The 12,353-nt window shown below is 42.4% G+C and overlaps 1 protein-coding gene across 29 annotated transcripts in view; it reads right to left on the bottom strand.

Annotated features, from left to right (window-relative positions):
• Positions 1 to 283: 283 nt before the first annotated feature.
• The window catches only part of ANKRD55 (ankyrin repeat domain 55), a 496,355-nt gene continuing 484,285 nt past the window's right edge, over positions 284 to 12,353 (bottom strand). For all 29 annotated transcript variants that reach the window (XM_073905461.1, XM_073905462.1, XM_073905453.1 and 26 more), the window contains 3 exons: positions 10,753 to 11,414; positions 2,979 to 3,071; positions 284 to 781 (listed from right to left, as the gene is read on the bottom strand). In XM_073905461.1, the coding sequence (XP_073761562.1) occupies positions 660 to 781; positions 2,979 to 3,071; positions 10,753 to 11,414 (877 nt within the window). In that variant the 3' untranslated portion in view covers positions 284 to 659. The remainder of the gene's footprint in view (positions 782 to 2,978; positions 3,072 to 10,752; positions 11,415 to 12,353) is intronic.

Here is a 12,353-nt window from a genome sequence, read left to right as displayed (position 1 = left end):
CTGTTAAGCCAGGATGTAGACCCTTCCAACTCACATGATATTCTCACTATTAGAACAATCATATCTAAAAATGACAATAAGTGGAAATAATCAAATAACAAAGAAGATACATAAACATTGGCAAACGATTTGGGCTGCAGCCAGGATGAGAAGATATTAGAAAATATTTTACAGAAGCCTGTACATTTAAAAGCTATAAACTCTGATTAAAGGAATTTGCTACTTTAATTTTAATTAAGTTTCATCAACCTAAGGTAGAATTGCAATAAATGTGAAGAAAAAGTATGGAAACAACAGCTTTTCTGTTGTTTTTTTATTCAGCAAAGCATACATTTTTAAAACAAAATCATTCAGGGAAAAAAAAAATCTGCTGACACCACAATGCAAACCAAACATAGCAAAGTTTCCCTGCTGATAACATATTGTGACTTTTTATTTTGGCATGGAGACATCACAGAAACTCACAGACTTAAAATATATATACAATCAAAGATTCCAAGCGCTTATTTGGGAAATATCACTGGAATGTTATAAAACTGTGAATGGCTTCTAGAACGCAATTTACTAAATCAGTCTTTGTTCTCACAAACTAGAGTAATCTCTTCCTTTGACAGTTGAAAATATATATAATCTCTATTTTTACAACCAGGGACCCACAGTTAATTTTCATCAGTGGCGGAATTGGCCAGGTTTTCACTGTCTTCGGCTGCTGTGTTGTGTCCACGTTGGCTTGGAATAGCAGGAAGCACTCGGTTGGTCCGCAGAGGTCCTCCAGATAGAACTGGGGAGAAAGGATAGAACAAGAGACTTTCAACATTTGCTTCTCTCGGAGTCTGAGGAATGGCTGTGGGAGAACGAGGTTATTTCTGAAGGAGTGGAGGCATTTATAAGGAGCTTGTCTCATTCAGAGGCCGGCTGCAGGATAAAGCTGTGTCTCTGTATCCATTCAGGCTTCCCACAAGTCATCAGGGATGTCAAATGTGCACAAATACAAGACAGGGCCAAGTTTGATCAAAACATGATTGGGCCTTGCATGCCTGGCAGAGCTCTCTTTTCCTGGGGTGGAGTAGCTGTTGATGGCCAAGTCAGCATAACGCTCTAAATGAGCCCCAAGACATCTGTACTACCCTTTTATGCGAACCTCAAAAGGTTCTCGGGGTTCTCTTAGGAAAAGTCCTCTGTACCTTTCCATTTCTTTTTCACAGAGCTGAAGTCGATCAAAGATCTTTATCTTTGCTTCTCTCCGTACATTTAATTATGAAGAGCAAAAAGCTCCTGGGCTCTGCCAAAGAAAACCCCCTCTCTGGCTTCTCTAAGCCCTACCAGGATTCAAGGCCGAGTGACTAGTTAATTAGGTATCTTTGTGAGTCATTTCTGCTTAAAGACAACTTCAGGCTTGAATTTCATCCAGTGATTGAATTCACACCATCCCAAACCCTCACTTTTACACAAATCAGTCAAAGCAGAGGAATGGATCTGTTAAGGAAGAGATTTTGGTTTCGGCTACAAACTCTTTGTGTGAGTTTGGGCATATATCTCCACCTCTCCCTTTCCTTCTCTGCAGAAGGATAGGGTTTTACTAAGACCTCACGGTTCACTGTTTTTACCTAAGGAATCCTAGAATTCTTGACTGGTCCCTTCCAAACTACAGCCTGGGACAGAAAAGACATGTTGGATATTTATTCCGTGCAAACAGTTGCCAGTGTTTTCCATACGTTACCTCATGTAATCCTCCCAACAACTTTATCAGGTTGGCACTTATAGGCTAAGGGAGGAAACTGAAGGTTAAGAAACTTGTCTGAGGGCGCCTGGGTGGCTCAGTCGGTTAAGCGACTGCCTTCGGCTCAGGTCATGATCCTGGAGTCCCGGGCTCGAGTCCCGCATCCGGGCTCCCCGCTCAGCGGGGAGTCTGCTTCTCCCTCTGACCCTCCCCCTCTCATGTGTGCCCTCTCTCTCTCTCTCTCTCTCATTCTCGCTCTCTCAAATAAATAAATAAAATCTTTTTTAAAAAAAGAAACTTGTCTGAAACAGGGCAGCTCTTAAATCATCCAACCTCTCCAATTACGAGGGTATGGAGAGAGACAGCAAAGAGAGAGAGAGAGAGAGAGAGAGTACGTGCATGCTCGCATACCTGTTATAAATGACGGGGCTGGGATAGAAAGAAAAGGAAAGGAAGGCAATTAGAATCCAGTATTGCTTGTTTGCATGAGTCAGCTGACTCTGTGTCTTACAGTTTTGCTCCCGGCTCTGCTACTTACTACCTAGGTAATGTTGGGCAAGTCATGTAACCTCTCTGAACTCAGTTTTCTCATCTGTACAATAGGAATAATAATAGAACCTGCCTCCTACTACAGATATGAGGATATACAAACTCAGAATTTCTGGGGTGTGGGGCCCAGAAATCTACTTTATAACAAGCATCCCAGGTAATACTTTAAATACACTCAGACTTGAAGATCACTGCTGAACGGACTATATTTAATATTTTATATTGTAAGAAATTTTTGTACAAAATATAAAATAAATCAATAATGTCAAAAGCAATATGAACAGCATCTACATGATTATTCCTTTCTGTTTAGGGATGCATAGCTTCTGAGTACAGGAATGACACATATTTGTACCTGTTCATTATAGTAAGGAAACCAATGTCAAGAGACCAGTCTTAAGAGAAGAATTTTTAAAGCTCTTAAACACATTAAATAGTACATAGCTAAATAAACTTCAGTCATTGTTTTTACAATCCAAACACAAAAATTCCTCAAGGGAGGGAGTTTCTTTTTTTTTTTTTTTTCCTAAACAAGCATTACCAACTTGGATGAAGCTTTAAAGACTGCTTCTCTTGTATTTTCCTGTAATTTACAAGTTTTGGCGCCTGATGTTCTCTCAAAAAATGAAAGTAAACTGAAATAAGAGTTAGTTGCGTCTAGACATGTTAACACTTGCAAAGGAAGCTGAAGAAGATTCATAATACTTACATTTTTGGTCTGGCAGGGGAGCTAGGTTGTTCCGAGTGATAGGAAGGTCCCTGATCTGGGCTCTGTTTGGGGAGAAATGCTGAAAATTTTGTCCTGGGGACAAACAGAATGGTATCAATCATTTGAGACATAACCAAGGGTGAATCGTAAAATCCGATGGATAAGAGAATATGAAATTGTTAAGAGATCGCCGAGTTTAAGATACTAACAAGAACCAAAATCATAACAGCTACACTTTATTGAGTTTCTATTATATGCCAGTCACTGTTTCAGTGAAAGAAAAAGATGTGGGAAATCAACTTGAATAAATTAATTGAAATAAAATTTTACAAACAAGCACAGTTGGCCACCCACTCTATAAAACTTAAAAGTTTGAAAAAATAAAATAGGGTATAAAGTATATCAATCAAATCTGTGGTGAATGACACAGATAAGTGAGATATATTTTTCTAGATCAGTGTTTCTCAATGCTGGTTGCACATAGGAATTATCTGAGGAGTTTAAAAAAAAGCCACAACACTGCTGCCCTAGCCAAACCCCCGATCAATTAAAAGAGAATCTCTGGTGCTGGAATAGGGCATCAGATTTTTATCAGTTCCCAAGGGATTCTAGTGTGCAATAGGATTGAGCATCACTGCCCTAGAAGCTGGGATCTGGGTGAAGTCACCTGGGAGATGGCTATTCTCTACTATAGGCTATAAGCAGTGCTGTGCTGGAGCCATGTGTACTGGCTCTTGGGAACCGATGGTGAAAATTGCAGGACTTTAGCGAGGGGGTTGACATCACAGTGGCGGCTAGGCATCGGTCAGGGTAGAAGTATTTACACCATGGAAATCAGCAAGCACTGATCTTTCTCCTGGAGAGCCAGCTGTTAAATATTTATCAACACACTACTGATTATAAAAGAGCGATCTAAATATCTGAAAATAGAAAGGAATACCCAAGTTATTTAGGTCCTTTTAAATAGTTGACCAAATGGGACAGGATTAGACTCGTTTGCCAGCTTGGGCAAGAGATGCTCCCTCTCTAAACTTCAATTTCCTGATATACAAAATGGTGAAAATAATTGTATCTGTCTTTATCACTTGTCATAAAAATTAAATAGGAAAACTGGGTGCCTGGGTGGCTCAGTCAGTTAAGCGACTGCCTTCGGCTCAGGTCATGACCCTGGAGTCCCGGCATCGAGTCCCACATCGGGCTCCCTGCTCGGCAGGGAGTCTGCTTCTCCCTCTGACCCTCCCCCCTCTCGTGCTCTCTATCTCTCATTCTCTCTCTCTCAAATAAATAAATAAAAAAAATTAAGTAGGAGAACAAATGTAAAGCATTTAGCTTACAAGGTTAATGCTCAAGAAACATTAGTAATTATTACAGTTTTATTCTGTGAAGTGTTTAACATGATCTCCTGGAGAGTGGAGAATGTATTCATTCGATCTTTTGCCTCATAGTCTTGTAAGAATCAAAACAACTATAGGACTGCTCATGGGTTTAATTCTTCTGCTTGGGCCAAGTACTCCTTAGAATAAGGGGGAAAAAAGCATTAGCCAAGATCCACTGTCCATCTGCGTAGGGGAGTCCGATGACATATTGTAAGGGCAGACATCTGAGCACTGCCATCTGATGAAAATTGAGCAAAATTTCCAGTCTCTCTGGTGGATATTATATTTTTATTCCTTTGTATGCTAAAGGTCAAATAACTTCATAAGCTACTATTTAAAAAGAAAACATCCCTGAGTAGAATAACAGTAAGTAATTACAGCAAGTACCCACATCAAGTCATACCTTATTTATCCATGAACATTTGAGCAGAAATTTGCAAAACCAAGAAATGAGATCATGATAATTATGGATAATGTTTACTGAGAACTTATGACTGTCAGAGACTGGCCTGAATGCTATAGGCATGATTTCATTGAATCTTAACAATCACTTCCCCTTGTGACATAGACACCATTATCACCCCCATTTTACAAATGAGGACCCTGGCTTGGAGGAGTTCTCAAATGTGCTCAGGGTCACATAATGGAAAGTGACAGAGCCTGGGCTCCAACTTAGGTGTGTCTGACATAGAGACCATCCTGCCTTCCTAGCAGCCAAAGCCATTTTGACAGGATGTGAGATGGGCAGAAAGGGGACGTGGCAGTGATTTGGGAGGTGGGGGGAGAGCTTGACTTCATTCTGCACTGGCATTTGGCTCAGTTTTGAAGGACAGGGTGGAGCTGTGCACAGCCCAGAGCTCTTTTATCTGTGCTGCAGGCACCTCGGGGAGCGTCCAGCCCTTGGGGACAGGGTCAAGGACCACTGTCCTAGATTCAAAAGGCAGGAGGGGTTTTCACAGTTAAACAAAGGAATTTAGTTAAGCAACTAAAGAAATTCAGCACTTATCTATTGTGTATTCACTGTATTCCTGAGCCTAGAGCACAAAGTGGACAAGGCAAGGTGCTCAGGAGGGGATTACAGTGTATGTTGGAAGAAAAACGGGTTAACTTATTCTTTTGGAGCCCAAGCGTGGTGGTGCGAGGGCATCACATAGGAAGGAGGTGTCCAGAGAGGTGGAGGTATCTTGAATCCCACAGAGCTCACCTGAATGTCTGCTCTGTCACTTCCTATCTAGCTCTGTGACCTTAAGCAGGTGGGCTAAACTCTCTGGGCCTCCATTTCCTCATTTCCAGAATGGGCATTAAGAACTCCCGAAGTGCTGTCAAAGGGGAAGTATGCACTTCACTATCTGCCCCACAGGAGGCTCAACAAGGTGGAGCTGTTCTTTTGTGGTTCATAGTAAGAAAGAGCCACAGCTCCTACAGATGTCAGGGTGACTTCGAGACAGGGTGGCTTTTGAGCTGGTTCTGTAAAAGACTGTACAAATCTGTGAAGCACACAGTGGACAGAAGGTATACATGACATGGGCACCGATGCCACAGAGTGAAAGGTATGGGTTATCAGGGAACTGAGAGATATTCAAGGAAGTGTTCAAGGGGACGGGAGAAAGGATAGGAGATGTGAGGCACAGACACTGAGAATGGGGAGCGAGGCCCAGTCATGCTGGGAGCATTTTGTCTACCAGCTAAAGAATCTGACCTTTGTCCTGGAAAAGACGCAGCACCTCTGATGAGTTTAAACAGAGGGGTCACAGGATCAGGTCCTACAGGATCAGGGAGGAGAGCACATTGCTGCTGGGATGGTCTAGAAAACTGGGGAGAAGGAAGTTCTCTCTTGAAGGAGAAGGGAAGCAAGTACTTTCTTACTTTCCGTGTGATGGCTTCTAAATAACCAGGCTGGTAGCGAACACCACAGAGCTTTCTGTTCCATTTTCTCTGAAAGCTGCTCACAATGAATTAAGCTGATGTGCTCCAAATTTCCTCATTAGGTTAAGTGCCTCATCCCGCATCTCTCTCCATCTAGCCCACTGACAGGTCTCAGTGAATGTTAAGTAATAATCATTACAGCTAAATGTTCAGAGCTGCTGATGCAAGCACAGGATATTGGCTGCCAGGAATTCAAACAGTAGCACTGCTAGACCCTATTATTTCTACTAAACGCTAGGGCAGGAAAAGAGAAAATCCAAAGCTAAAGGGACTATCCAAGTTCAAATCAGTGGTGGGTGCAGTGGTATGACTTACAGTATCCAACTGCTTTCTCGTATTAGACTTCATATCAAATATGGGAGATCATTGTTGAAATGTGCTAGATAAACAACTTAAACCACTTAAGTCAACCCTCATAACTGTAGTCCAGAAGCCTCAGTCGTTCTAAAAACAACATTTCAAATTGGGTTAAAAATGTCCACAAAAATAAAATCCGTAAGACAGGAAAATCTTTTTGTTTTGGGAAGGACAACGTAATTTCTAAGCAAATTGCACTGTGGGTAAACTGGTAAATATACTAACAAACTGGACTTTGAGATTTCAGGAGAGAAATACATTGCCATGGTGATACTTGCTATTTAGGAGATCTGGGTTCGAGTGCTGATTATGTCATTAATCAGTTGTAAGACTTTGAGCAAACCATTTTAACTATTCTAGGCCATGTGAATTATAACTGAAAAGGGCCTCAGGAGACACAATGGTCTCAGCCTCTGGATGAGTTAGAAACTCGCTCAGAGAGATGACATGTCTTGCTTTATCAATGAGGACTCATCCAGGAAAAAAGAGACCTCTCCTGGTCTTTCAAACAGAGGGAATTTCGTACAAACTGTTGGTTATGTCTGCGATAGAAAAGCTAAGAAGCCAAATGAAGAGAGGGTAGAAGGACAATTCCAGAGATGAGCTGTTATATGGAAAAAAAAAAAAAGCAACCCCCCCTTAGGCTGGTGAGATGAGAGGAAGAGGAGGTAGAAGATCGTGGGGGCCAGAGCCCCAGTGAGCAGCTGTGTGTGGGGGGCGGGGAGCAGGAAGGAGAGGATGGAACCGCTGTTGGGGCTTCCAGAGGAAGCCGAGGGACATTGTGTACAACTACACTGCTTTCCCTCATTCTCCTAGTCTTCCTCTTCTGCCGTGCCTCCTGGGACTTGGCCAAAGTACCTGGAAGCAGCTTCAAGGGAGTCTATGAAGGTTGTTCCCTGAGAGACAGAAGAGAGCTGGAGGGAAAAGACTAGATGTGAAAGCAACGAAGCAATTGACTGGCACATTTACTTAAATTTCATTATCTTTAAAACAAGGTCATTTCTACCTTGTATCTGAAGCATAGTGCTTGGTATAGGGCCTGGCACATGGTTTTTTAAAACAAAAAACAAAAACCCAAATACTTCTGTGAGTGTATAATACTATATTCAAATCACTGTTCTAAGTACTTTACTCTCTTAATCTTAACAGCAACGCCCAGTCCTATGTTAGGTTTTTCCTCCCGGTTTTTTTCAGGTGAAGAAACAAAAGCCCAGAGAGATTAAGTAGCAGCAAGTAAGTGACAGGGCTAGAATTTAAACCCAGATGTTTTAACCACTGGAGTATTCTGCCTCTTGACAAATTAGAATGACAGAGACTCTAACCATTATAAAGACCATATAATCTCCTATCTAAACATGAGAAGAAAATTGCTTAAAAGTCAGTTGCACAATCATTTTAGTGAATCCATATCTTTAAAAATTCATTTATAGGCTGAAGATTCTTGGGAGATTTATCTTATCACAACTCAGTTGCCTAGAATGACTCCTAGTTATTATCAGTGCTTAAAAACATTGGTTTGAAAAAATAAATGCTTTGATGTGCCACAGCTAATTATTTAAGATTCCCTTGGAGAATTTTGTTGCTTCTTTTCTGCTATTCTGCAACCCCAGGACTATTCAAGTTACCTCACTGGCAAATGAAGCAAATTTTCAAAGCAAGTTATTGAATTTCCTTTTATTTCCAATAATATAGAAGGTTTTAGATGGCACCAGTGACAGAATTTACTAGTTCACGATCCAATATCTATTCTCTTCTCTCTTTGAAACAAAAATCCAATTTTCGAGGGCCAGCCGTGTGCCGAGATAAAAGACTACAATTCCCAGCCTCCCTTGCAGATAGGCATGACCATGTGACTAGAGTTCTGGCCAATGAGATGTGAGAGAGACATGGGGGACATAGTTATTGAGAGCTGATTCAGCTGGGGGCATATCCATTTTTCCCCTCTCTGTGCTCCTTTCCTCCTTCTCTAGTTAGCCATAACAGAAGCTGTGGAGCACGCAGATGGAAGGAACCTAGACCTTTGGTGATGATGGAGCACCTGGGAACTGCCTACTTCAGACTTCTTTCGCGTGACAGCAATAAATTCCCCAATGTTATTGAAGCCACTGCTACTTTGGTTTCTGTTACAGGCAGCTGAGCCCAGTCGTAACTGACAGAGAAAAAACAGACCAAGGCTGTCCTGGGAACAGAAAAAGAAGAGGATTTTCACAAATTTCAAAAGCTTTTCAAAAGAGAAGGTATTGGGCGCCTGGGTGGCTCAGTCGGTTAAGCGACTGCCTTCGGCTCAGGTCATGATCCTGGAGTCCCTGGATGGAGTTCCGCATCGGGCTCCCTGCTCAGCGGGGAGTCTGCTTCTCCCTCTGACCCTCCCCCCTCTCATGTGTTCTCTCTCTCATTCTCTCTCTCTCAAATAAATAAATAAAATCTTTAAAAAAAAAAAGAGAGAGAGAGAAGGTTATTCGCCAGGACAGGACCAAATCCAGAAAGGAGGCTGGGTTGAGGCCCTGGAGGCCACTAAAGTGTCCAAAAAAATGAAGACCAGTATCTTTCCTTCCTTTATCTTCTGTAGAACCAAAGCAAAAACACTACCTGTGCCACTAACCACATACTTTAGTGCTTTGTGGAGGAAGTAAAATGTTGGGTGGAGTTTTTCTCAGATACTGGGAAATAGCCTTCTTGTGCTCATCCATATTTATCCTGTGCTTCAGTACATATAAATCTGTATGTGGGGGGCCATACTCTACCTCACATGTTTCAGACACCAGGCACCTAGAAATGAGGGAAGAGAGCCATGCTGCATATTAAATACAAAGGAATATTTTACATTTCCAAATACATATGTTCCTCCTCTTGGTCTTTCCTTCTTCTGTGTTTGACAGAAATAGGGGTTCAAGATACATCATTTTTTCTCCCTCTCGACCCTACTATAAGAAAAACAACAGAAACCCGTGGATAAAAACAACTGACATTCCACGGAGAGATACTAGGGAGTGTGGTGGATTTTGCGCTGAACTGGGGACAGGAACGTCCAACTGGTGTTGAAGGGGACTGTGGTTATTCACATCCAGCCGATTATGACCAAGTGGGATTTGGGTTCAGTGTTGCCTGACTTTTTAATTTCTCAAGAGAAGCTAGAATTTTTGATTTTTATGTAAAACTTCATGATTTTTAAACATTAGCAATTAACTCACTTGAAAACAAAACAAGACACGGTGGTAATGAACTAATTTGGGAAGCTGTTTTGTAGCCTCTGCTTTACAACAATGGTTCCCTTTCTCTGGTGTGCATCAGAATCACCTGTGGACCATTTAAAAAATAAAAATAAATGTTTTAGTGTGATACATTTATTTAAAAGGGGTGATTAGATACATATATATTGTTTGTATGTGTATAAAAACAAATTCTTTAGTATGATACATTTATTTAAAAGGGGGATATGTACTTATGTATAAATATTTCGTGTGTGTATATGTGTGTGCACACACACGTGTATAAAACATCTCTGGAAGAATAAACAAAAAATAACATCAGTAGTTTTGATGTGGGGTGCCATGTAGCTGGGGAAAGAGGTGGGAGAAATGCAATGTGAGCCTTTGGAATGTATGGAGACTTGAACCATTAATGTGTGAATGTGTCTCCTTTCTACGTGGATACACAGAAAGCATTGCCATTTTCCCTCTTCCCTCACCAAGATTTTGCTTCAGTAGGTCTGGAGTAGGGATTGAACACCTGATTTAAAAACAAGCCATCACACAAACAAATCAACCCCTCATAATTGATTTTGCCACTTACCCCTGGTTAAGAATCTTTGCTACCGGAAATACTAATATTCCCTCTCGAATCTGCCAGTCACCACACATTTGCTGGGAAGATGAGAAGGCACATACTTCAACATGATGACTGCTCTCAGGGTGGAAAAGCAGAATGCTTCCACAGCCTGGAGATCTTGAATCCAATGGATTCAAGGAAAAAAGTTGGCCCTAATCACCATTTTGTTCTGGCTCTGCCCTCTAGGCTACTACTGTCAGGCCAGTTCCTCACCCAGAACTGTAGGAAACATTTCTCACATAGAGAGAGCTTGCCCGGAATGAGGGAGAAGGAAGCAAGGACAATACCTGATGAAGGATTGTGTAGGTGAGGAAGATGGGGCAGCCCCAAGACCTCCTGGTGACCAGACCTGCTGGTGAGCAATCTGTCCAGCAGCTTATCAGAAGAAGACACAGTCCAAGCCTTACAGAACACCTGGTTAGAATCACCTCTCCAGGGGTTATCTAGCAATGTCTGGCAGCCAGTTCTGTTGTGCAGTAAGTCCTGCTCACTTCGGCTTTTCTGAGATCGCTGGGCCATCTGATGAGTACTGGAGCTCAGGCCAGCTTGGGAAGTGGCCCCCTGGGAAGCCATCAGGAAGTTATTGCCCAGGGTGATGGGTGGGAGACTCTGCGTCCTGATTGGTGGAAGCCCCTTATGGGCCAGAGGCTTCTTTTCTGGCAAGAGATACTTTGAATTCTCCGAGGTCCGCTTCTTAAAGTCGATCATAGCCACCTGATCACCAGGCTCTTCTTGGCAGTTGGTCTCCGGGATGCTGTCGAAGGTGGTGATGATGTCATCGACTTCCGAGGTGTGCTCCCCCCTGTGTCGGTCCCTGCTGTGATCCTTGTGATAGGCCCTCTGCTCTTCTTTTTTGTTTTTGCAGAAGATTTGGTTGAGCATGCTGAATCGTCCCTCCTTCCTCTGGGGTCTATTGTTCTGGGAAGGAAGGAGTCGAGTAGGCTCTGTTCTATGGGGATATAAAATAACAAGGATGCTATGAGAAGATAGGAAATGGAGACAATCCCCAACCAAAAAAACAAAAAAACCCCCCAAAAAACCCCAAAAAACCTCCTTCTGTTCCATCTGCTTGAGAAGGTTGTCTGAGGTCATCCAAAGACACCCCAAAGCTGTGTCAAGTCAAAGGTGATGTGGAGGAACTTGCAACACCCTTTGTCACTCCCTTCCTTGCCATAGTCACTTCTCAGCCCATTTATTTCTTAGATTCCTCTTAGTTCCTCAGGAGCTGTCCTTTCACAAAATTTACCTCTAGAGAATCTCCTTTCAGCTGAACCTCACTTCTCAAGGACAGTCAGTGGGAGTGTAAGTTCTAAGTCACAGAGATGAAGGCCAACCGTGAGTTGAGGCTTCAACTAGTGGGAGTGGGGTGTGCTCGCAGAGGTGGGGGAAGTGTGGTTTGGGCTTTCTCCGAAAGAGATCCCAGCAGATCTGGGCAGAGCTCGGACATTATCTACTTCAGGAAGCTGGCCCGTTTTATGCTATTTGGACGTTCTTCGCTTCCCTTTCAGTTTTTACTGAATTTCCTATTGAAAAAATACTTTTAAAAAAAGTATACTAAGGGAAACCAAGGGAAGAAGCTTTTGTCTGGGCTTCAGCTGCTCAAGAGGAAGTGTGTATGCCAGGGATTGGGCGTGGCAGCAGAAGCAAAGTGAGCAATGCCCAATGGGCAGGCAAATTCTAAAGAAAAAAAGGTCAGCAGTTGTCCGGCTGGCTCCTCTTCTGTGGAGAGTTTCCCTGAGGCACCATTCTGTTTTTGTTCCTTGGAAAATTCTGTTATTCTCTTTTGAGGCCACAATTGACTTAGTGCTTTCTGTGGTATGAGTTAATGATGAAACCTGACCCATGTGCATGTCCTAAAAGCCAGCCTGCAACATTACTTTTCGGAGTG

Source organism: Callorhinus ursinus, unplaced genomic scaffold, assembly GCF_003265705.2.
Source record: "Callorhinus ursinus isolate GAN/ISIS: 27379988/994484 unplaced genomic scaffold, GSC_fseal_2.0 scaffold23, whole genome shotgun sequence".
NCBI lineage: Eukaryota > Metazoa > Chordata > Mammalia > Carnivora > Otariidae > Callorhinus > Callorhinus ursinus.
The sequence above is the reverse complement of the archived record's forward strand: the minus strand, read 5'-3'. Positions and strand labels throughout refer to the sequence as shown.